General features: G+C 38.2%; 1 protein-coding gene across 1 annotated transcript in view; it reads left to right on the forward strand.

Moving 5' to 3' along the window:
* Window positions 1-17,362, forward strand: part of LOC140246129 (uncharacterized) — a 39,263-nt gene extending 21,901 nt beyond the window's left edge. The window contains exon 2 of the mRNA XM_072325568.1: window positions 11,390-17,362. Coding sequence (XP_072181669.1) covers window positions 11,390-13,735 — 2,346 coding nt within the window. The 3' untranslated portion in view covers window positions 13,736-17,362. The remainder of the gene's footprint in view (window positions 1-11,389) is intronic.
* The last annotated feature ends 9,971 nt before the right edge of the window (window positions 17,363-27,333 follow it).

Consider the following 27,333-nt stretch of genomic DNA (forward strand, 5'->3'; position numbering starts at 1 on the left):
ATGCTCCCCTTTTCATTCCGTTGAATCTCAGGTGAAGTGATGATAGCTCTCTCTCTGTTCCCCATTTATCCCAAAGCCTCTGGCGGCCAACGTTAAGAGTTTGCTCTGCTGGTATAAGATATACAAAGGAACAGAAATTCTTGGCACATTTGTGGAAAAGAGGATTCGATGAAATTCCGCACGTAATTGCGACGGTTTCAATGCATGCAACCATGTCGTGCACATATGGTAGACATGTTACATAGCACCAATGTATTTTCCCTCCCCAATTTATGGGTTCAGCTGAATTTATGGGCCACACACGTGCGCTGGTATTTTTGAACCTGTACACACGACTCAGTCCCATGAGTGCAAAACAGGTTTCCGATGCATGTATACGAGAAGTAATGCCATGCAGTGTAGACTACCATCTTGTGATACACTCTCAAGTAAGTTTTCACTCGCCGAAGTCACACGATTGTTTTTGCAACAGCATGAACCAGATGTTAAAAACATTTTCATCTCATACAGACAGCTGTTTTTGATAAAAGTCACACCAAAACCTCAAAGTTGCCTTTACAAGTTAATAATTTTTCTACTGCTCAGATACTTTTTTTTGTCACCTAAAATTTGTTGATATCATCGTTATCCATGCATGAAATTTATAAATGTTCAAATAAAATAGTGGATTGTTGTTGTTGCTGTTGTTGTTGGTTTTTTTTTTGCATGATGACTTTATTTTGAAAATGTTTGTTCAAATGATTTGCAAGATGAATAAAGTGTGAACGATTGAGATGTGACATTTCAGCAGGGCTGCGTTATTGTGCATTATTTACTGCGCAGGTTCCTCCTAAAACCATGTTGCGGTTAGCGTTATAGTGCAGGGTTGATGTTAAATACGGAACTTCCTGGATTATGAATGCTTCACCGGAAATGTTTTGGAATGTAAGATGCGGAAATTGACTGTGGGGAAAAAAAACTACAACTGACTTTCCTTGGATGAATAACATGATGATAAAGTAACAGCAGGCACATATAAAGTGCATAAATTTACGACCAGTTCTAGGTAAAAATCTTTGACGTTGCCCGAGACCTAACACGAAGGAAAACGAAACAAAGCTGTCCTTTAGTAGCAGCAAATATAAACATTATGACATCTTTATAGTATTTAAAGAAAGTTACCGACGATCATGCACTCAATGTGTAGCTTTTTGAACGAATGAAATTATGTTGCATGAACAGCAAAATGTGTGCAATGTACAAGATTGAAAGGATTTTCATTTACCTCGAAATTTGTCAATTTACACTTTTAATAGGAGAGGGCCTATAGGTTGATTGTATATCTAATGATGCTTTCTTTGATTTTTTTTTGTGGAATTAAATTAACTTCGAGATTAACTCGAAGATTTAATTTCTCTAACTTCAATAAGGTTGTAAGTCTCATCTCATGATGAGATTCCTACCAGTTTGCTCATCTGATTTTATCGCAGTTTGAAAGTCATTTTTGACGTTATTGTGTTTATTTGTACATGCATATTCAAAGGAACTGAATAAAATGAAAAGACAGAAATGTTTACATTAACCTTATTTCTTCTTCCCGAATATGGCTATATAGGTTATATGGCTATAATTGTTTACAGGTTTATCAATCAGAAGTCTTCATAAAACGTATATAAGTTCTTCGAAATTCTGTTGATATACATATACGAAAGTGTATTTTATTACCACAGACCTTCACGACTGAGATTATTGATTGTACACTAATTCATCCCAGATCCAAGACGAGTAATAGGCCTACTTTGCTTTATCCCTGATAGAATCAGTGTAGACTAGCCTTTGTGGTCCTTGAAGTGACATTGAATCCATTGAATGCAATCACTCACTTAATATAGTCACCCTCTTGGAATTTCCTTTCCTTCTGTTCGTTTCTCAATCTATGTGCTTTGTTTGCTTGGTGACTTTTTGTCTTCACTTTGTGTTTTGTTTGTGTTTATTTATATGTAGTTTACATGCACGGATACCGTTGAGTTTACAATGTTCTTGGTTCATTCTCTCTCGATCCTTTTGTTTTCGTTTTGTGTCCGACCGCTGTAGGAGAGTATACGTCTGTATTGTCCCAACTTCATGTCCATCATGCCAGGTCACTGTCAAGGTCCTCTCTCCATTACTGTATGATTCCACAGAAATTGACCCATCAGTCACTTTTGATGTTGTGATGATTTTCTAGACTTCCTTGTGTCATTATTTACAGTTTGTTTGTTGGAGGTGAAAGTTCCTCGTACTTTGCAAAGTTTTTAATCGTGAGGGTGAATACTGACGTTGAAGCACAACATTTTGGACAGTGGACAAGACGGCTATATTCCTGAAGTAGATGACTGCTAAACACTGGCAACGTTCTACATTGAAATACTTGCTTTCTCTTGCTGGAGTAATTAGCTGCTCTCTTTCTATAATTTTGAAAAATCTAGGAGAAAGCCAACCTTTTGAAGACAAAGTTTTACTTAATCAAGTTGCCGGGTTACTAGCTCTTTTGTTGTTTTCCTTCTTTCTGTTTTTGTAAAGTTTGACTGCACAATCAGTAACTTGACTGCCAGAGTATTGCTAAATTCTACCAGTAAAGCGATAAGATGTTCTGAATTTTTGGCAACACTGTCACACTATAAACGCTAATCTTTAGGCATTCATTCATGTAAGTACGCGTTCTGATGTAATTTAGACAGGAAGAAATTGTAACTTCGACATTTTTCTTCTAGACGTGGTAATATATAAGGAAACATGGACAAACTACTTACGGTGATCGATTGTCTTAGTGAAAAGTATTATGCAAATGTTTTTTTGTTTTTTTCCAGAGTTCTTTTTTATCAGGTTTGTCATCAGAATGACAGAATGACCCTTCTGGGCTTCCTGTTTGAATGTTATATTTCTTCAAATAAAACTTGAATACAATAAACGTGTAATTTTTGTGAATAATTTCACTATTATATTAATTCTTAATGTTCCAATATCGAAAGTAGCTATTTATTATTACAACAAATTATTGGAGTGGATCAAATGAAATTGCAATACAGCTCCTATCAAAGGTTCAATTCCTATGGGTGTACAAAATGGAAGAAACTGAAGTGCAGAAATCATCATAAAACAAACTGTAGTAGTTGATAATATTACGTATCAAACTAAGTAGCTTATTGCTGATTAATGCTCTTTAGAATTTGGTCTTTTAGAATATCGTATTATCAGATTGTCTCACAATCCCTTGCAGACTCCGAGAAGTCGTCAATCTGGTAGAGGTAGCAAATTACGTAAAACATCTCTTAGCTGCAAAATGTAGTACTTCATTTACTCCAAAGGAAACGAATTGAATATGAAGAAGCAGGCATCTCTGTTTAGACGGATGTTTGTCCTTTAATCAACTCTTACAAATGAATAGGATACAAGTACTTTAATGTACCTGAAAGTTTTGCACAAATATTCTTGATCTCCTTTGAGCATTACAGACCATTTGTTGTCATCGGCATGGCATTATTTTAGAGCGACTGGGTAAACATCACGTGCAGTGACAGGTTAACAGAACGTTAACGTTCATGGCTATGTAATGTTAAACCATTAAGGTGAGCTCAAAGAACGTTGACCTTACTGGTCACAAGAACCTGAGGACAGTTTTACATTACTTCAATTCGTGCTGTACACAGGATGAATATTACCCACTGATGAAATGTCAAGGAAGTTCTTCAGAGCTTGCGGAAGCATTGTTGTGAAACGAAGTGTTGCTATAACACCTTGACATTATGCGTTGTAAACAACAAAACCCAGAAGCTGTTACTTCATGTAAACAAGGACTTGTAGCTTTGTAACAGTCTTTTATCAGACCTTTGCAAAGTCTTTGACCAATTAAAATGTTTCCAGGATGTAATTTGATTGATAACATCCTGTTATTGATGACAAATCATTTTCATGACTTACGTGCCATTGTTTGTGGTGGTCGTTTAAGAGCACTATATTTCCGTCAGAACTCGCCGAAAATTCTTGAGGCCTCGCTGGATGGGTCAGTTTATTTTCGAGGCCATGGAGGAAAGGTTGTTGTTCACATACACACATGACATTCAGAGAAGCTGGTATAGGCGAATTCAATTCCTCGGGCAAGGTGTGGCCTAAAGTCTTCAGTGAGGGACACGGAATGACGTTTCAGCCCCGTTCAATGGCCACGCGCGAAGTAGAAAAGGGAAACATGCCTAAGGTCATTTAAACAATGCTATACCAATATAATGTAAACATTTCAATCAACCAATTAAACACTAACAAACGTCCTCGGAGGGTAATCACTAGCAGTACGTATGAAAAATAAAGTAATTGCAGGGTACAAGGCGAAAGACCTGCGGGTAGGAGAATCTCCGCACTTCATATTTTTTCGATCGTGTCTTTTTTTCTCCCCAACTTCTTCGATGAAATGGATTTCGTGAAATGCTGGCGGATAATCTAGGACAAGGATAGAACAATCTCTTAGCACGTCTTAAGAAATTCCATTGCTGTGAATAATACCCTTATTGCGACTAAACTGTTTAGCTTACATATTTTTCTTCTTTAAGGAAACAGGGCTCATCAAATTGTTATGCTGGCTGCTTATCCATACAAAGGAGTGAAGAATGTTTGTCTATGTATCAAGAACACAGTGGAGTAGAGAACTTTTGGAATAACATTGTAAGCGCTTCATGATTTTCAGAATCACATGACGATAAAAATCCCAACAAAAATGAAGCCGTCATTTGCTTTTCTGTCCTCAATATTTTTCACCTTCATCTTCTTACATAAAGAAATAACTGCCTCGGCACTATAGAAGAGAGTGCTTCCTATCGGGATGGCCTCGAAAGCCCCGTTCAATATCAGCCTGGTTTATTAAGATCGAGACACCTATAAATCACATGGGACCAGGTATGACATCCCCCTGCCGGATCCAGGGAAGTCTCGGTATCTGGATCTGGTATAGCTTTACTGTCTTCGAGCTTGATAAATGGAGCCCATTCTTCGAGGGATAAACGACGAAACCGCATCATTCTATTTTCGACATCCATTCGGTTTACTATACATCTCATGCAAGTGAGTCATGCATCGAAATGTTGGCTGGCGAAATGGTTGAAATGTTTGCGCGCTTTTGTGATCTCAGCAATTGTTAACTTTAATGGCTTTTATGCAATGGCCACACCGACACAAACCATCAACTGGCTAACGATTTTTACTGGAGACAAGCAACATCTTATGGTGCTTTTTAAATCATTTCTTTCTTCGAAACCTAATGTAATTAACGACCGAGCTGGTCATTCAGTTACAGGAAACCCCATATTCAATTATTGCTGTTTTTACATTTTGCTGTTTGCATGTATAGTAACTTTAAAAATAACCAATCCTTTCCAGGCGATATTAAAGTGATAGATTGAGTATCATTTCAGAGAAGCACACGTGTTCGATGTGTTTTCTAACCCCCCTCCCCCGTTCCGACAGAAAAAGAATGATTTCAGTGCAACCTGTGAGTTTCGTCCACCCTTCATATCTTGTGAAGATGTAAACATATCAATCGTTGTTAACGTGCGCGCAGCAGACAACACTGAAAAGTACACGTCTCCTTCTTTTGGTACAGCTGATCGAAGATGAAGACGAAAGCAACGCACATCGTAATTATGGAAGATGGATTACCGGACGCTATTAAGATAACATCCTTCTGAAGCATGCGAGAATTTGTCTTATTTTTTAAACCTTCTTGTTTATTATCTTCGCTAACACCTGGTCTTCCTCGTAGTAATGATAACCACCAGGGCTGTGATACCATAAGACACGACCACGGAAATGTAAAAATGCATGCATACCACCCAACACTTGTGTTTCCCTGAACTCTCGACATCTACCCCAATTAATGCTCTTAATGCTGTTTTGCTCTCTTACTGTTGCTGTTGTTCCTCTGTCGCATTTTCTTTTAAGATATATTGTATTACCTTGTAAATTGAATATTGAAAAAATATATATATTGTGACGTAATGTTTTTTTTTTTGTAGATTAGTATGACAAACGGGGGGGGGGGGGTCCTAATCAGTCATATCTCTCAATTTTAAAACTCTCGTTGTTTTGGATTGTCGTAACTATACTGAATAGGCCTAAATGATTTCTTATTACTATCAAGTAAAAGAAAAATATTCTTTTATTTTTGTATTTCATTAACAAAATCTCCCTTTGTTACACCGAGGTTTTTTTATTTCAGTCACTGAAGATACATGTTATTACTTTGCCTGGCAATACATAGAACGCTGTTCCTCTCCATACACGCATTGATTGTATTCAAGTCGGTTATATACTTTGTCCTCATTAGCGTGCCGTGCACTCGTATCGGCGAGCACGCTTTGATGGGCTCTTACCGCCGTAGCGATTTAGAGTACCCCTGTGGATGGCCCTAACGGCATCAACACCATATTTGGCTGTTGGTGAAGAAGCGATGAACAGCCGGGAGAAGTCTGGTGCGTCATATTGTTCTTTGTCTTGGCTGTGGTTGGGTCGGACCAGAGGCAGAGTGATGGATACAAGTAAACTGCTATGAGATGCGAGATGGGCGTGTACAGGATGCATCATAAAAATGCCTTCTCGATAAACGACTATGCTGATCGTAATAATGTGCCCGAAGATTATGCTGCATATTTCAGCTGTAGATAATGCTGTGCCGAAATACTACTGAGAGTCTTTCTTTTCTATATCTCTTAATCTATCTTTTCTTTTACAGTATGTATGCCCCAGACAGGAATATTCAAGACTACATTACTGTAAAACGTGAAACATTCCGTGTGCATTTGAAATCTTTCGATCATAATATAAACTACCAGTCAAGAAAGAATACAATACCCGGTACCTTACCTATACGGTGACTTCCTGATGATTTTTAGATATACTACTACATGTACTCAGTTCCTCGTATATCTGAAATGTTGTTGTTGGTTAGTTAGCGCTCTTGTTTAAGGAATAACTTGATTGCTGTACCTTCTGCATGTGATACTTAAGATGACTCTTGATTAGAATGAAAAATGAATGTACATAAAAAAGAAGGAAACGCCAGCCCAGCAAGTTAAAGTAATAGTCGGCTACGTTGTGTTTCCTTTAGATTGTTAAAAGTTAACCATTTATGACAGAGATTGCTTGACACGATGCTCAGTTCTTATTTTTGAGATACCCTGTATTTTGCCGTATCTCTCATATCCTCTTCTCCATGTTCATCCGTATACGACATCGATCAACGTCAAGAAGTTGTTACTTTGGTGACATGGAGCTAAATGCGGAGTGATTGGATAATTTGTCATTGGTCCGCGTCAGCTGTTGCGAAGCTGATAATCACTGGCTGCGAGACCGGACAGATTATCCTGTAGGGGATGCGGTTGGTGAGGAGACCCGAAACTTTATAGACAAGCAGACGGACGGACAGATGGACAATCATATATAGGCCTGTGGTTGAGAGACAGGCAAGGCGTGTAGATATACTGACAGCAGACAGACGAAGATATATAAATCGTGAAGGGATATGTAACTATCGGGTAAACAAGTCACAGCAAAACGCTAAATAGACGGATAGAGGAGAAAAGAGCGATAATGTGATAGGTAGAAACTAACACTTATGGAAAGCAGAGTGGGGGCATGGAATGGTAGGAAGTGCATTCTCGTTAATTTCACCAGATTCCATGATAAGAATGTCTTGCTCGTTGACCTACATGGACATAGTACAGCCAACATATACCTCCATTCTTGTAACAATGTTGTAGATATGAAATTGAGAGATTTCTTGATCATTATCACATTCTGTCGGCCATCATGCGTGAGCAGTCAAACTTGAAATGAATATTTCATTTGATCTGGGAGATAAACATTTTAGGAAAATACACGTTCAAAAAAAAATTCTTCAGTTATTGTATTCATAACAACAAAGCCTGGTAAAGTGGACCGAATGTTCATGCAAAATCAATGTAATTAGCACGATTCTGTCTAACTGCATGGCCAAAACCTACACGAAGGCTCTGCAATAATACAACGGTTTATTCTGTGTTCTCTATTTTTTTGTTGATCACAGTCCATGATGAATGCAACGCTGTTTCGTATTTCATCTTAAAACATTTCATTTTAGAAAAACATTGTATCGTTAATCCGTATCTGAAAAAAAAAAAAATGTCAGCGCAGGAAACGTGTGTAAGTATCGGTTGGTATTTTGAAAGTCTCGACGTGAAATGTGTTTAAACCTGGATCGTAAGTCATGGTCTCTGGGAACGCGATGAACATGTTCCCAAAGGTTTCGTGAACCTTTACCCGTATCACATACACATCTGGCATGTTGGATGCATGACAACACCAAGGCTATGTAATCAATGCCAGACGTAGCTTAGAGCTAGTATTCGCGCCAAATATTCCGAGTCATGCCTCACCCTGCACCCAATCGTCGTCATGGTAACTTGACAGACGACACTTTTTTTTTCTTGTCGCTGAGGTTTTTTCTTCTTTCCTAACATTTTCTTTTCAAGATAGATTGTTCAGTTGAAAAACAGTTACAAATTCAAATGAGATACAATTCTTACCAATTCTGCATTGTCTGCAAAATGAACACACGCACTCTTGCTACACGATACCAAGACTGAATACACACCGCTCCAAAATCAGAGACAAGTGTCTCCCTCAACATTTGGTAATTCCGCGATATTTGAAAGCATGCTGAATATATGTTTCTATTCGTGATGATACGTTTTTAGGGGTAGGATCTCTACCTTTGGAGTGTCTGAAGATTTTTTTCTTTTTATTATACTTTGTCGTTACTTGAAATATGCCCTTGTTTCAGTGTGCAGTTTCCATTCAGGATTCGTCATAAATTCCTTTACCAGCAACAGATTCTAATTATTCGCGAAATTAGTACAATGTATGTAAGCCTCCTACATAATTGTGGAGAGAGTGAAGATGAGTGTGTGTGTATCTGTGTTAGTGTGTGCGTGTCTGTGAGCGCCATAAAACATTTCGTCTCAAGGTCCCTCACACATATCACAGTATCCCGAACACAGTTGTTTCGTATTGCTCTAAAGAAGTGCTCAGCGGGGAGTTGGATTGGTGAAATTGAATACAGACACATTCGTGACATTTTGGTGTGTGGTCAGACTGGCGAGATATTTATTTACACGATGTTTAATGATGCTAAACGCTCGCCCAAATAATCATGATTTTACGGTTGTGTTATAAAAGCACGACGAAACATACATCTGTAGCCTTGTCTGGTGGTTGGCTACCTTCAAATCTGTAGCAAAAGGAAATGATGAAGACATTCCAGTGACATTCCTTCTGTTACCATGATTAGGCTACTTGAATGCACCTCTTAAGTTAAGAAATTTAGTGATAGTCCTCCATAACTTTGGTAGAATAGACGATAGATATAGTTTTAAGCTTTTGGAGTATCAAGATGCGGGGAAGATGGACGTTGGTGCTAAAGGTAGATGAGAGACTGTAAACTATTATGCAGCATATCAACGGAATGATAAACGTGAAACGGTGGACTCAATAAAGAATCTTTGCTCAGAAAAGGAATGAAACTGAATACAAAACCCAGCACTCATCACAGCACATTTAAGAGGTGCATTCAAGTAGGCCTAATCATGGTACGAGAAATGTCAGTCACGGAATCTTAACCGTATTGACGTCACGGATTCATTGAGGCTTATTAGATAAGTTAATGATATGATTTATCTATATTTATTTTTCCGGAAGTCATCTGGAGTAGGGGCGCCAGGAGGAACTTCGGGGGAGGTCTTGAATAACGGTACAAGGGTTGAACACGGAAAATAGTTTGCACGATATGCTGCACGAAAGTTTACATTGTCGACATTAAGTCCTGAACTCGCTGACGATTTTGCATACATTGAATGAAGCAGTTTCCCCTCTTTACTTTCTAAGCTATTCAGAAATGTTTGTTTGATAAAGAGAATGAAATCCACTGTGAGTTATAGACGCGCTGGACGAACTCATGGAGGACACGAAACTATGAAAGGAATGCACAATTTACCGCTCATTCATATTCACAGTTTGTTCGGAGTATAATTTTATACTAAACAACAAAGTTTCTACAGAACATAACATGAAATGCAACTGATATTTTTGCTAAGCGATTGTTTTGACGAGGTAAACTCGGAATGAACTAAAAAACTTGGCCTATAGTCCTAGCATCTTTGAACGTTTCTTTGTATCACCAAACTCACCTTACAAGTATATGTTCATGGAATTAAAATGCACTTCTTTCGGAAATTCCAGATCAGCTGTTTCAATCGCATTGTTTGTGTTTTTTTTTTATTTCTTTTGTGTTTTCTTTTCCTTCTTCTTTTCTCTTTGCCGTTGTCAGCTGTCCATGTGTTCCCTCAATCAACCCAGTACTGCCCACATGTGTCATTTTCCCCATTGTGACACTATTCTCGAACACAAATGCTGTCCTGTCTGTGTATTGGACTGGTATAGACAGCGAGATCACTCTCACGTTCACACACCCCCGAGTGTCCCCTGGTATTCCTGCCCTCATAGCTGGCGGGTTGCTATAAAATTCCCGCTGCGACCATTTAGCGTCAACATTGATTGTGTGACGCAAACCATCTTGATATCACTTGTGCTTCACTTGCCCACATTTCCACAGCAGACTCTGATAGCTCACCAAGACTGCGATAAAGGGTTAGACTTTGTACTAAGCCTTGTCGTGCCGCCTTTCGCAAAACTGAAAAAAAAGAGAGAAATAAATGACCGAAACACCAAGAATCAAGACAGTTGACGATTTCTTGTTGGTGACAATGCCAGAATTTGAGACAGGCAGACCAGCTTAAACTCCATTTTAAGTACACTGTGAGATAAAGAAACTGAAATAAAATGCAGGCGGCCATATTGGCCCCTACATGTCAGATAAATTGCTCTACGTTTTCAGTACAAAATCAGAGGACAATGGCGATTTCCTATAGCTGTCATAGCAGTGATGTCCTACGATGTAAAATCTAACAACTCGTATTTCCTTGTCCTTCACTTTCAACAATGTCATTTCAACAATATCATCTCATGCCATTGATGTTACTTGTATCAGAATACCATTTGTCAATTTCTCCCAGACTTTTCGTTTTAAAAAATGCAGAAATAACTCTGTTCTCATGATATTTCCACTGCTGGCTTACAGTGTCTTTCATTCACCTCAAAGTCATGAGACTGATTTCTTGTATGACTTTTACACTGAATACCAGGTATCAAGTTTTCCTCGTCACCCCCTCTACCTACAAAGAGCTGCGTTCGAAAAAACGACCTTTTTAAAAGCAGACTTGTTGCTATGTCTACTTTAATAGTTTAGCAAAGTTTTGTAATGCCTGTTATACAAATTTTCTTTTCACTGCAGTCTAATCTGAAGGACACTGGGGACACGCTGTCCAGACAAATGGCATCCATGTACAGGAACTTTCAGAAGGTGAAGGAAGATGACACAGTCAGTGGCGACGGCGACTCAGAGGACAGCGGTGACGACAACATGGGTGGTAGGAGTTGCGTCGACACGGAAGATGATGTCAATCAGATGACCGACTTGGATGCTGACGAGTCGAGCATTTCGTCACGTAGAGGACCGTTACCGCAGGGGCAGCTGGCTAACCTCCAGCGCAAGCGGGCAGCGCAGAATGGAAGCAAGAATGTCAACAGCAGGGGGAAAGGACAGGATAACCAAAGAAGTCAGCAGAACGCGTCAAGGATAAATAATCTGAACGTTAGAGACAGAAATGACAATGATGTTTCGTCAGACATAACGACCACGACAACGAGAAATGTTCCACAGAGCGCCATGGACGGTGATGTCGAGGACGCCTCGGACGACGACACTCTAAGCGAGAGTGAATGCAGTGGGAACTGCTTATGTTGTTCGTCTATTGCATCATATCAAGGCATTCCTTGGACGATTCGTCGACCAAGTTCAGCGGAGACGACCGAATACGACAGCGACAGCTCGGAATGCAGTGACTACGAAGACGATCGCTACAGATCAAGAAAGACTCCTCTACACGCTCGACTCAGCCCGTTCTTCCACCAGGAGTGCAGCCATTCTGAGGACAGTTCTCCAATGGACGGAGAGGACGAAGGCGAAGCCAGACCAGTCAAAAGGATGAGCCCGCTTGGATGCGAGAGTCCAAATAAAACAGACGCCTCACCGGAAAGTAAAAACGATAGCAAACCAAAGGGAGCCCCTAAAGGAGCGTCTGGCGGACCTCCTAAGCCAGCCCCCAAACCATCCCTGAAACCAAAAGAAACAGCGAAAAACGGTTCCCGATCGACTGATGGAAAAGGACAGGGGAAACAGTCTCCCCGCGAAACGAAAGACAAGGACAAAGCAAAGGCGAAGGAAGTCAGTCCTTCACAGGCAGTTGGGCTTGGAGCAGTATCTAGATCTGAGAAATCATCTGGAACAGTTCCTTCATCCAAGAAGAGTGATGACACTGCTGAATCCAGCAAATCCAAGGCGAGACACGTTTCCAAAACAGCAATAGTTCTTCTCGACCCGGAGGCTGAATTTAAAGATGGAAATACCGTTAAAAAGAGGTCAAATTTCCTTCCTCAGCAACAGCCGATAGAGGTCCCACTATCATATGTAGATAAGAATGGTTGCATCACTCTAACACCCGATCCAAAGCTTGCTCCAGAGGCCTTTAAAGCTGGAAAAACAATCACATTTAAGGTGCGAGCAGCAACCGAGCAGTCATCAACCAACCCTGATGGTTCCATGGTCTTCACACCAACTCCAAGCCCTTCCTCCAGACCCACGATGGGCAAAACCGTCATGCGCGTTGCGTCCACTGAATCGCCGCCCGTCAGCATAGCGGCAGAAGAAATTGGACACGAGCACCAGATACAGGTCAGTCCCGAGGGAATAATTCGACTCAGCAAGAGGAAACCTGTACCCATGCAGGTCTTCATGCCCCAATTTCAACAGCAGCAGCAGCAGCAGCCTCAGCAGCAAAGTGCCACGATTAGACTTACGAGTGGCGGTGGCAGCACTCAGGGGGAGCACGATACCTGCCCCAACTGCCATCGCAAGGCCCATTCAGGTGTAGCTCAGCAGCACGTTCAACCGTCGTCAAACGTCGCCAGTAATGTGAGAGTTATTCACATGTCACCTGGTATCACGCCATCGCCCGTCCCGCCCTCTACGCAGGGCCGAGTCCAGGTCATACAGAGACAGGACTCTGGTCATTCTTCTCCTCCGACTGCGAGACAGCAGGTTTTTGTTCAGCAAGAGCCAATCCAAGTTCCTCAAAACCGGCCAGGCCAGGTGATCATCAAACGTCAGGACTCTGGACAGTTGCGTGTTCAAACAGTTCAGATGCAGCCGGAGCAAGATTACCAGCCGTTTTACCATCAGCAGGTAAATTATCCCCAGGAGATCTACCAGCAACAGGGATACACTCAGCCAAGCTACCCTCACCAGGTCATTACCAGTTCGAACCAGGGGATGCCTACCACCATTCGTCTCGGAGGACAGAGTGGTGAGACGATATCCATACCAATCCATCCCGGGACCCAGACAGTCCAGCGTCAGGTCATTCACCAGTCTGGAGCACCGACCATGCAACAGATGCAACCGATGCAACCAATGCAACCAAGTGGTGGCTCTGGAGTGACAACGATCAGGTTTGGAGACGGCGCGCCGATCAAAGTGACTCCAGGACAGGGGATGCGGTTCGTTATCAATCCAAAATGATTTCTATGAGTTAAAACCACTCGGAAATGATTCACGACACCCACATCCTAGAATTAGAAAGAAACAATGTAACAGACTGACCGGACTTCAGAGAATATTGCTGATCTTTAAGGTTTTCACACTAACGGATAATTTCTCATCTCTTTTGAGACATACAGCCTTGAATGTGATAATCGTTTCAGAAACTTCAGAGTTCGATGGCTGTTTCTTGTAATATCTGTTTTGTTTAATATTACTTGATAAGGCATGCGATTGAATTATGGCGCTGAAATTCAATCTAGAGACACAGTTTAAAGGACAAAGCTTCTCTTATTGTTTCAACGTAAGTTCCGCTGACTCAAGTGTTTGCTGCAGGTCGGAGAAAGATTGTCGAGAAATTTGAGTACTAGTAGAAGTATTTTTACGTTATTTTAGATTTCAAAGGGTACACTATATACAATAACCCTCATGTATTATGTCGGTTTTCGAGATACCTGGATGTAAGTGATGAATAACAAAATGACGCCATCGAAAATTCAAAAGGCTGTTACACATGTAATTCATGACACTGTAGTGCCAAGATTCAGTAGACGTATGGATTTCAGTCCAAGTGGTAAGGCAATGACATTGGCATTCCAAGTGTTAAATTGTGTGGACAGGTTTATGTCTTCAATAATAGCGTGATTGCTTGTAGAATAGCATGAATTCTATCGAAATGGATTCAATGATTAGTGAAAAGTGCTTGAATAGCTTGGATATATGCGATAACATGATACGGTCTATATAAATTTTGATATATTCATTCATTATAATTAGAGATTGTGGGAGGGAGGGAAATATACAGAAACATAGGTCTAGTCTAGAAATCTCGTGAAATAGTGGCGCCTTGAACAACAAGTCTAGCAGATTTGGGAAAGAGACTGCCGAAGTAATAATCTGATGATGATCTGAATATCTCAAAATTGACGTGCTCAAAAAAAAAAAAAAAGTAAAAACGCAGAATATTAATGCAGAACCTACTTCGTGTCGGGTGTAATCAGTATGTCATGATTAATCTCCTATGACAACTTAAAAGTACAGTATTGATGCTAGGACTTTCGAAGTAGTGAAATCTGTAAGAATTATAAGGAGTATATCGATGGGATATTTTCATGGGTTAATACTTTAGAAGACCAGTAACAAGTAGCCTATGCCATAACAGTTGCACTGCCACTTATGCAGTTACAGGGTTGAGTCTAGTTTCAAGTGAACAGTTCAGTACTTTTAAAATGGTAATGTATCCGCTTCATCAGTTGGTAAAAGAGTGCTTCCAGGGAACATTACTATCTCCATGTAAAAGACGCGGTAAAACGTAATGTAAAAAACAGCGAGCATGGACAACCGCATTAACCAATAATCGTGTAATCTTTAACGGATACACGTTTCGTGTTTACGGCAAAGTACTAATGGAGTGCTCAACGAGCTACAGCAAAGAGCACGATTCAAAATTGAGTACAATTAGTGCACATGGTATCATTTACTGTACTTCGTAGCTCAAGAAAAAGTATCGTTAAGAATTTGTTACTCTCTGTTGTAAGATAAAGGGAGACAGCTTGTTGGATCCCATGTTCAAATGTTTGAAATCTGAGGAAAAGTCGATTTATTGTTCGAAATGTTGTTTCGTTGGAAATTGAATGATTGTAAATGACGTGACGTCAAAAATCACAAGGTGACCTCCCGACAAAGAGAAACGGGACTCTTCGTTTCAACTGTCTTGTTAGCAGTTTAGCAGAAGGCTCTGTCTTTTAGTTCCGAAATAGTAGAGTGGTACATTCATCATTTATCAGTGAATGTTCACTTGTATCATGATGAAAATGTTTTGAAATGCTGTTTTCCTCTCTTTTCTGATGTATTGATGCCAAAACGACAAACAGAAGTGTTACGCTCACGTAAAAGTGAATGTAGTCATAAAAGGTGTTTTACATTTCGTACATGTATCTTACTTTCAAGAGATTAGACTGGGTTACAGAGTTCAGTGTATTATAGCGCGATTATCTTAAATTGAACATAATGTATATAAAGCGTATTAATGTAAATTAGGCATTTTAACCGCTATACAAGGCAAGACAATTTGTGCAATTTCATTCTACTTTTTAAATTTCCAGGAATATGTCATTCACAGGAACAAATGATTGTAAATTCAACATTTTCAGGAAAAGTTATATTGTTGTCTTAAAGCAAATCTTTGCTGACATGTAGAAGGTAGAAAAAGACAAATCTTAAAGACTGCGCAAAAAAATGTACACACACAAAGTACGATGATGAGCACTTCTGTGGAAATTTTACGCTCTTTTAATGATTCCTTGGCGTGACTTTGAGCCGCATTGATTTGCTCACGGTTGCTAACTCATTTTGCAAGAATCTGATCACAAAGTGTAATGAATACATTTAGTGTGTTTTTAGAGTTTGTGGTCAAACAGATAAAATTTTATTGCCCACACTCTGTCCTATATTAGAAATTTTCCCATCGCTTTCCTAACTGAATACCGTGACGTGCTGCTCACTTTTGGTGCTGTTGATTAACGAAGACAATATAGGGATCAGGGAGAAAAAGAAGAAGAAGATGTTTTTCTTCGCTATATATACGTTGATTTAACTAACTTTATTTGGAGAGAGCTCTTATTCGAGTTTCCTTCTTTATCAGTGTCTTAAGCGAATTCAGTTAGCTTTATTTTGAATATTAGTACAGTATTAGGCTTGATCTCATTGCCTATTTTGTCACAGATGCGAAAAAGTAGAGTTATGTACAAGAGACGTTCCACAAACAATAAAGACGTTGTGAAGTTAACGAAATATTCTTGCGCTTCATTGCTTGATCGATTCTATGTCTTTCTGTTCTTGTACTTTGTATTTGGCTATAAATCAAATGAACTTTTAAAACTTGACTATATGTATTTCTACTTCCAGTATGGTAGAAACTGCGTATGATATGTGTTGTAGAAAGAGGGATTGTAGAATATCGTATTTTGTTGTACAGTTTTTCTGATGATTACAAGATAGATATATTGGATTGCGTTAAATCAGATCTGTTGCGTGCCTTATATTATTCTATATAGCAAGTAGGTACGTGTATCACATGAATATAAACGGTTGCGAGGTACTATTAATCAACAAACTTAAAGAACAGAAGTAATGAACGCTTCTTTTGCACAACAGAAATGGAAAAGCAACAAATTTCATAGATCAGAACGTACTTGTGGTTTTATAAGGGCTTTGCCGATAAGAAGGCCATTTAGTCACAAAATAGACTTAAACACAGAGAGAAATATACATTTTTGAGTGAAGGAAAATATTCTATCTACGTGTTGATGTCTAAAGGATGAGGTTCTTTAACCAAAGTTGTGTATCTGGTATTAGATCACGTGATATCATCGCGTTTAACTTTGATTTAAGAATTATTATTTTGTGTGAGTCATTGTTCCACGTGGATACATTAAGAGCAAAGAGTTCATAAGTATTCAACGAACCGGATTTACGTCCGAGAGTAATTAATGTATCTATCTGCGTTTTTTTTTTTGTTTCTTTTTATTTTGAAATTTCTGTAACATCACATGCTTGTTTTGGGATATGAATAAACGCCTGTAACTCAGAATGCAGTGTTTCACAGATTTCAACCTAGATAATTGATGGCTTTGTCTTTTGTACTCAATGCTCCAGAATATACATTTAGAGAGAAATGAAACCAAGAATATACATGTTGATTGAGTGAATGCAGCGATATTATAGTAGAACATTATCAGCAAATTTTGAGGAAAATCGGACATTTCGTTGAAAGTTAAGATTTCTTAAAGTTACGGTGCAGCCATCGCTGGATGCGAAGACTATACTTCAGTTCGTGACGTCACGTATGTACAACGATATAACGAAAATATGAAGAGAATTCCAAAATTTCTTTTCATGAAAAGTACAAAAAAAAAATCATTTACCCTGCTTTCCAAAAGATTAACATCCAGTGCTCTTACATTATGCTATAAAGTGAAAACATGTATTGAATTTTCTATATCTTCTTTATATCTTTGTACATAGGGCCTACGTGACGTCGCAAAGGGTTGTAGTCCGTAACAGATCGTAAAACTTTCCTCAAACTTTGCTGATCTGTTATGCTAATATTCCTGCCTCCCCTCACTTTACATGCATATAGTGTAGGGTTTCATCCTCCTTTAAACACACGTATTTGAAGACAGTTTTCAAAGGGGAAATCCAGTCCAAACATAAGTTAGTATGATAAAAAGAGTAAATTCTTAGGAGTTCAGCGGTAAAAATTTGACTGAAATCAGATGAAAAATAAGGAAGTTATGACATTTTGAAGTGTTGCTAATTTCTACAAAACAGTTCTTGTTCGGTGGGTATGCATATGCAAAGGAGTGAGCTAACCATAACCTCACAATTTTCCATTTATCGTGTACAAAAAAAGTGACGAAAATTCAGTGTTTTCTATCATTGAAGTCTGAAGCATGATGTTATTCCGGATTGAATAACTTCAGGATAGTGATCAGTTAGATGTACATGTACCAGGATTTGAGCCTTGGGCATAATTGCGTTTGAATGAAAAACTGAAAATTTCATGATTTTATGTACAAACTATGACAAGTTGTCAGGGAATGACATGCTCACTTTGCCATTTGCTTATTCACATTGACTGTTCAAGAACTGTTTCCAGAAATATTAGCGAAACTTCAAAATGTCATAACTTCTTGTTTTTTCACCCGATTTCGATCAAAATTTCACCGTTAAAATCGTAATATCTTACTCTTTCTTATCAGACTAACTTATATTTGGACTAGATTTCCCCTTTAATTGGCAGGTGAATTCGTCAACCATAATCAGGGCTATCCTGGGTAAAGATTTTACTCATGTAATGTATGAAAAAAAAAGACAATTTTAAGGCTTTTAAATTCATATCGATGACTTTTTAATGAAGGGATTCCATATTCACACTTTGTGTTCTAAATCTTGATTCCTATTAGCAACCACAGAGCTTGTCCTAGGCTTGCCCTACCTCTAGCACCACAACTTGTAAAAGAAGAAGAGATAATTGAAATATCATGACATTCAGTTGTATAATACAAGTAGGGAAATTGCGAGAAAAAAAAATAGAATTTCTTTATTGAACATAACTCGAGATGATAGCTGGAGATGGACTAAGGAAGGATGGCATGTCTGCTGTATTTCCTGTTCACACTTCTTATAGTCCTATGAAAATATTTACTGACCTGTTCATGTGCTATACAGTAACGTCATATCCAGACATTTACCCTTGAACGAAATAGGAAAAGCCAGCATCCAGTGTAATGGACATATTTTTTTTTTTTTATTACCCTTCAGGGTTTATTGCCCTAAAGTGAGCAGATAAAGATAGTCAATGAAGCAAAGAGTCCTTTCGGATTTATTGGCTCATAATAATTACGTATAATTATGAATACTAGTAATTGATTGATATATATATATATCTATATCTATATATATATATATATATAATATATATATATATATATATATATAATATATATATATATATATATATATATATATATATATATATATATATATATATATATATATGTATGTATATATATATATATATATATATATATATATATATATATATATATATATATATATATATATATATATATATATATATATATATATATATATATATATATATATACATAGAATCATACATCATTCTGAGGTACTGTATCAAAATAATACACCATCTCTCATATATTTATATCTAATATGATATACAAAGGCCTACATAGTATTATATGCCTATACATATAAACATAATCAAGATTTGTGATTCGTAGAATTGGTATTCACGTAACATTCGACGATTTCTTTGTAGTTCGTACGGTCGTTCACATCAGGGAGGTGAGACGTCACCTCCCTGTTCACATAGACTTTTTGATTCTTACACCGGGAATCCCGTGATAGACAAAATGGAGTGAGTCATTCTGATCTTTCATGTGACATTCAATGATTTTGCCCTTAAACATTCAATAAATTAACGATTAAAGGTATAGAGCAAAACATGATCAATGTTGCTTATTGGCTTGCGCCAGCAATGTAGAGGGCACTGCAGTGGTTTTATGATTCTATCTTCTTCGTGAGAAGCCTTGACATATATATCCTGCTGCCTTTTTAAGGACAGAATCATCCCATCGATTTAGCGCTGAAAGTATTCTGCTTCAAATAATATGGCTATAATAAATCTAGTGCGCCCGTAAGTGCAACATTTAGTGTATAGATCAATGTTTGCAGACTTCTGAGCGATGGCATCTCCTCATTAAGTATGCATATCATCTGTCACTGCCACCCAAATTCACTGTTTTATCAAATCAGATAGCACCTGAAATTTTCATATTTTTTTCTTCTTGTCTGGTGACAGTGAACTGTTTATTTTGTTGTTTCTATTCTACATTAATCTAAAGTCAATGTGACAGTGGAATGGAGTTTCATTTGATACATCATTATTGTGTGATAAAAACACCTATATGATGACATGTAAATGCATGTCTGTGAAAAAAATGTCTGCGATGATTTTTCGGAAGCGAAAGATACAGAGGAGTGCCCACGTGATTATTCGAACAAATGAAAATCTCATAACTGTTTTGTATGAAGGTGCTGTTGAAGTAAAATTTCGGGTTGCGTATGTCTGTCAATTCCTACAAGGAGGTATCGCACATACCTTTTTGATTCCTTCAAGCCAACCAGTGACGTGGATACTCGAGTTAAAACTGATCATTGCATCATGCTCTCCAAGACTCGTGTCTTAGAATTGCTCGCGAGCCAGCAGCAGTTCTTTGCTCCACTATTCCAACACTACAGTTGAATTTACTACTGTACTGAGACAACTCGTTAGATGTTAATTTTCTAGCATGATTTGGGAAGGGGAGGGAAAGGGGTGCTCTTCCCACCCCCCTATTTGCCTGAAATCAAGACTCAGCTATGAAGAGTGATTGATCTTTGGATTTTCCTCTCAGATGAGTCGACAGTGATGACTTCTTATAATAAAAACAAGGTTGAAACTTTGAACAATACCAGAAAGAAGAAGAAGAAGAAGAAGATGAAGAAATAAAAAAGTAAGAAAGAATAGAATGTTGAATACATAGGGTGGTTTTTTTTTTCTCACATAACATAGAGGCAAGTTGATTTCTTGACTGAAATTGTTGATGGAGTCATTTGCAGTAAACACTGAAAGCACAACATTTGAAGATTGGAAAGGACAGGGGTCTCGAACAGAGTGGCCACTTGTAGAAATATAGACGATTCAGCCCCTCACGTGTAACATTGCTTTGATAAGCAAGGGAAAGTATACATATATATATATATATATATATTTATATATATATATATATATATATATATATATATGAAGAGTTTGTTTGCAAAAACCGATAAGCCCATTTTTGAAGATTTTGTAGTACGTTCTTTGTCATAAAGTACAAAGTATCAACAATATTGTTCACATTTTGTATATTTAACAATACTTAACATTGATTATGCTGATTATCAGTTTTACATTGATTGTTTCTATCTCAAACTCACATTTTAGAACTATTCTGAATCACTAAAGCTGGGTTTTTTTGTTTTTGTTTCATCTGCAAATGGCAAGTAAATGTAATACCTTTAACGTTTTCAACTACATTTTTTCCCATTCAATCCATGCTTTACTGATGAAAATGCTTAATATACATGTCACAGGGTGATGCTGTCTCCCTGAAACTGGATCAAGAGTTAGACATGTACATACACACTCATACACACCAATGTTGGACCTACACAGTCATATGGACTATACAACCACACACACTCACAATATGCACGAGCACATTCATATCAAAACAAATCAAAAACTGCACTCACTGAAGAAAGCACAGCACAACATCAAACAGAAAGACAGAGAAAGAAAGAACTCATAGGCATACTCGTGCACATTGAAAAGTTTGTTTGAACACCAAGCCAGTGCATACCAGGACAACTTGCACAGCTGCCTTTCCTAATCTCATCCTTCAGCATGTACCAGTACTTAGTTCAATGCATATTTACATAGACAATCTGTTCTAATATGACGGCATGCATCTTCCACGCCCATCTCAACCGCACTGGTGATTAGCCACCCAGTGCCAGATAATCGCATACTTAAAGGTATTATATAGCATTTGCAGATGAAACAAAACCCAGCTTTAGTGCTAAATAGTTCTGAAATGTGAGTTAGGGATAGAGAAGGGATAGTTAGGGATCAGTACAATCAATGTTAAGCATTGTAATATGAAATGTGAGCAATAGTTATGATAAAATTGTTTTTAGTATAAACTGTCTACAGTAATGGCTTATCAAGATAAATAGTGATATCTGATATCTCCTTACTACATTTTAGGCCTTACTGCGAAATTTTATATGATACACTGTAGGATGTTTTGTGATACAACTAACCTACACATTTGCATCAAATGTGATAACTCGAGCATCTTTTTTTTTTTTTTTTAAATCACTGCCCCCAGTGGTAAAGAATACCGTGAAGACACCCACTCCAGCATTTATGATAAATACTGCATGAAATGTCAATGCCATTCTGAAGGAATTTTGTTGTCAGGGTGAATTGGATGAATAGTGTAGTTCTTTACAACTGATGTTGCACCAGTTCCAAATTATTTGCAAATGGACAGAGTATGTGCAGAGTTTTATTTTATAACTCCATTCTTGGCCAGTTTAGATATTTGAGATTAAACTTGTCCAAAAAAAAAAAAACAAAAAAAAAAAACAAGGAAAATAATAAGAAAATGTAAAATATTTGTTATCATAAGTTCAAAAACATACCTTTTCATGTAACAAGTGGAGCATCAGTGGAAAGATTTCATTTTGTGCTGTCTGATCATGTTGATGATGGACTCCGTTTAAAATGTTTGAAATGACATTTAAAGAGATGGTACAGTTTTGGTTGAGATGGGGCTTCAGGTTTGCAACGTTTTTTTTTTTTTTTCTTTCCATGATGATTGTTTTGAGATAATGAGAAACCTGTTATGAAATATGAAAGAGCATACAATCCTAAAATAATTCAAAGTTTATTTGATGAAATTTGGGTTCAAAATGGCTGAGATATCCTAAACAAAATGATCCTAATAAAGGTGGGACCCACCTTTAATCAGGATCACTTTGTTTCACTTTGTTTTTTGTTTTTTGTTTTTGATATCTCAGCCACTACAAAACTGATTTTCATCAAATAAAGTTTTAATTCCTCTTAGAATTGCGTGCTCTTTATCATTTTCAGGAAGTGGAGAGCACACACAACATTCCAACCAAGATATCCATCGACACAGTCTTCATTACATGTGACAATCAAATAATGCCACAATATATTTCTTCAATGTCTGATACAGGATGTACATTGATCAGCAATTATCTCATGTTGCAATTTCTCAATTCGCACATAATGTAGTAAATAAGTGTATACATGCTTACTCAAGATGTACAATCATACATATATACATAACATGAATAATCAACCTACATGTGATTATATTCAATTCTTGCTGTCTGTCACATGTTACCGACATGTCTACATGAAGCTGCATTTTTCTTGGTTTTTGGAACCCCTCTACCTCCCCCCTACTCCCCCCCCCCCAAAAAAAAAATATATATTTTTTTTTTTATTATCATTTTTTTTTTTTTTTGCTCCTCATGATAGATATCTGATCATTATTGACATGGTCTCATTAATGATTAATATTGACAGAATTGGATAATACTTTACATGTTCAGTCAACCTTGCCTAAGACGAATTTATTTGGACAAAAGAAAAAGCATTGACTCAGAGAAAATACGACACATGAGGGATTAAAATCAATAGAATATAAAGACAAGGCTTGAAGAAAGGCCTTCAATGCACGCAATTATTCAACTTACAGTTATATGCGAGGTCGACGTAAGCAAGGCTGCTGTACATGTATTACCATACCCTAAACTGCCCCTTGGCTAAGAAAAGAGAAGTGAAAGAACAAATGAAGGATTTAATGTTTTCTGCCGTGACAAGTTAGGTGATAATCATGTGTAATCTACTGATATGCTCATCAAAATTAACTTTCACTGAATATAGAACTCTTTTTCAACAACAAATGATTACAATGTAAACAAAAGCTTACAATTAGTATCATATAATTGCCTACATTTGTTTCATGATTTCATGTTAGACATTTCATTTGATCGCACTTTGTCCTTAATGTTTGTAGCAAAAGAGAGATATTAAGAGTGAAAAAACAGTGAACTGTATTCACATCTATCAGGATTAATGCATATACATGTATCTCCATACACCTCAGTCTTGCAATCTAGAGTACATCTGCATCTCTCTCTAGATACACATATGCAACACAAAGTCTCAATTCATTCCTTTCTTTGTAGTGGTAGACGCTTGTTATGTAACACGGATTGTACATTCCAATAACATGCAACAGAAGAGAGACACTCCAAAATATAAAAAATAATACACATGAGTAGGTAACATGTAAACTAAATGCCTTCGTACAGTATGTGCCCATGTCATAAGAGACAAAATCTTGGAGCACAAAGCAGTGGGTAGAAATGGCATCAAAGATTACTAGTATAAGCACAAGGTTTTATCGTCACTGGGGTGACAAGATTTCATATCGACAAATTGTCAAATGTTCAGGAGAGCAAAAAACATCGCAGCCAAAGCACTATATCAAATGGGGTAGCCTTTCCTTCACATGCCATGGTGGCTTCATTTTGGGGGTAAGACAGCTTTGACAGGATATCACTTAACTGATTATCTGACCATTAATCCAAAAAAGCCATTTTCACCAAAAATTTGAGATACTCGGTCCTGTCACCCCAGCAACGTTATGTTTGCAGTCACAGACATCACACATGCCTATATAGTACCACCGGCCCTGCTCCCTCATACACAACACATGCTATACACAGAATTCCAGACCATAGTATAAAGCCCAGAGAGAGAAAGCGAGATCGAGAGGGAGATGTATGACATTTAATGGACGGTGAAAGGATCTTAAGGGGGGAGAGGGTGAGTCAACATGCCAAGTACTTGGAGAATGAGGAGTAAAACTAATCATCCGATTCAAGCTCATTAGGAGGAATGGAGGGCGGATGATGATAAAATCAACTATTCTCTTTCCAGTAAGAAGGCATGCGGCTGAATAACTTGAATGATTGCATGTTACAAGTTATCATTAACGGGCAATAATTCCCTGTGCTTTGTGGTACCACCTTGAAATACATGTACTTGCAGATAAGCACACACATTACACAGAATGTAAGTATGTATACACATACATGTATATTACATATACGGAAAAATATAGCTGGCAAACAAGTACAATGAAATTCAGAAATGATATAGCTGCTCAACTGAAAAGGTTTTTCTTTTAATTTTTTTTTCTGATTTTCTTCTGATATGTGTTAAGATATAGCTGTATAAAAACCGCATGACGATCTCTTCTGCCTCAAAACATGTTTCTGGAATGTGAAGCTTGAAATGTGCTTGTCATCACTGTGCAAAATTGTTAGCCCTATATCACTCCACTTAGTTCAATCTATTTCTTCCTCCTGTTGTTACTTTTTTTCCCACATTTCACCCTCATTTTCCAGAGCAGTAGGTGCAAAGCATGGGAATACCTTCCTTTAAAACCAAGATTTACAAGAGCACAAGATGCAACGTACATGAATGAATCTATGGTATAGTACATGCATTGTGATGGTGGACAAGAACGTTTTCAAATCCCTTTCAGGCCTCTAAGGTGCCCCTTTGGAAAATAATGTTGTTAGGAGTTAATATGCGCCCTCCACTTCCCACTCGTGCCTTTCCCCTCCCTCCTACCTCCCCAATGCTGAACATCTGGTGTACCATGCCATATAACCCCTCATCAGCTCCTTGCACAGGAATGCCCATCCACCCCCCCCCCCCCCCCTCCCCAAACCTAACTTATCCCTCTCATCCTTTTCCAACCTGACCCACCCTCTCCTACAATCCCACGAAGGGCGATCAGTGCCTGGTGAGTTATGGCTAATTACACTGACAGCATTTGGCTGGCAGTCTGGCTTGGAGTGGGCTTGGCATTCCGTTGGAATGCTGGAGTCCAGCTGAGCAATGGGGGGGCAGGGGATGGGGGATGCAGCAAATGAGGTGCAACTAAGGAGGGTGAGTTCACACTGCTGCCTTTCCACATCGCTTGGACACCACTGCTTTTGCATGCCACTGCTTCCATGATGCAAAGTCCGAGTGTAACCAGGTATGATGGATGGAAGGTTCGCAAATTACTAATGACCTAAATCATTGTCAGCAATTGTGGAACTGTACATCACGCCAAGCACAGAATCACCTGAATCTTCAAATGGGCCTCAGTAGGAGGGGACATTTTTGGCAAACAAAACAAATTACAAAATTTACAACGAAAATTTAATATCACACATCATATTATCTAACAAAACTATAACCAGCAGTTAATGTAAATACTGTGATGTCCTGCAAGATGAAAGATTATTTCAAACAGCAATTGATTGGAAAGGTGCTTTACACTCCTTGGGGATGTAGGTGATTCAATTATACACAGGCCTTCTTTTCCATCAGGATGTATTGCCAGAGAGCACTTTGGCATAAGAGAAATATATGCATATGATATTCATTAGAATTATTCTTGAAGCTTAGTGATAAAGACAATGGAAAATGTGTGATGCATTCTGTTGTGAGATGCATAAAGTCCACTTCATTTAAGTGTATATCATGTTTCATACAAGTTTTCATTGGGTAAATTAAAACACTCAAGTGCTTGTACACCAAATTAATTCATCTGTGCAACTTCTCTGCAGTCTCCAATCAACCACTGATATACACAGCAGGGATGCATAAGGGAGTTGCCACAAACAAATTGATCACAGTATTCCTTTTTCTGAGATGAGTATTAGGCACATACTGAAATGAAATAGAAATGTAGTACAGGGCTATTCAAATACAGCTGTAATAACACCTTGAACAAAAAAGAGTTACTTTGCAAAAATGTACTTTTGACCTGCATGAAAGCTTTCGTGTAACATGTCTTGCTTCTTACTCCCCAAAGATCTGAAATGATTTGCACAGCCATACAGGACATAGACTCTTACCCAATGTGCTGGTTTTTGTGTGATCTTTTTGTCCATTCAATTTCAATCTCTAGAGCCTGCCGCAGTATGGGCACACAGATGGTCACAACAGAAGGCCTTTCTGATCGCAACATCGCTATGCACGGCTCCACCAGGAGTGTCGGCTGCGGACGCAAAAAGTGTGAACCTGCACAGCGTGTGTTCTGCGATGACAGGGGACCCCTAAAGTAAACTGGCCCATGGTATATATGCATTGTACCTGTTGATGTCAAAGCATGTTTGGCCCCAGGACAAAAGTGCACACCCACAACATCGGATAGGAATGTGAAGCGACATGCGAGCCAACAGACCACACAACTCCTCCCAAGACTCGTTTCAACTAGGCAGACAAGATGAATATATACTACCCTTTACACAATATCTATCACGCTTGCACTCAGATTAATAATAAAAAAAAA

Source organism: Diadema setosum, chromosome 2 (assembly GCF_964275005.1).
Source record: "Diadema setosum chromosome 2, eeDiaSeto1, whole genome shotgun sequence".
In the NCBI taxonomy this organism is placed as follows: Eukaryota; Metazoa; Echinodermata; class Echinoidea; order Diadematoida; family Diadematidae; genus Diadema; species Diadema setosum.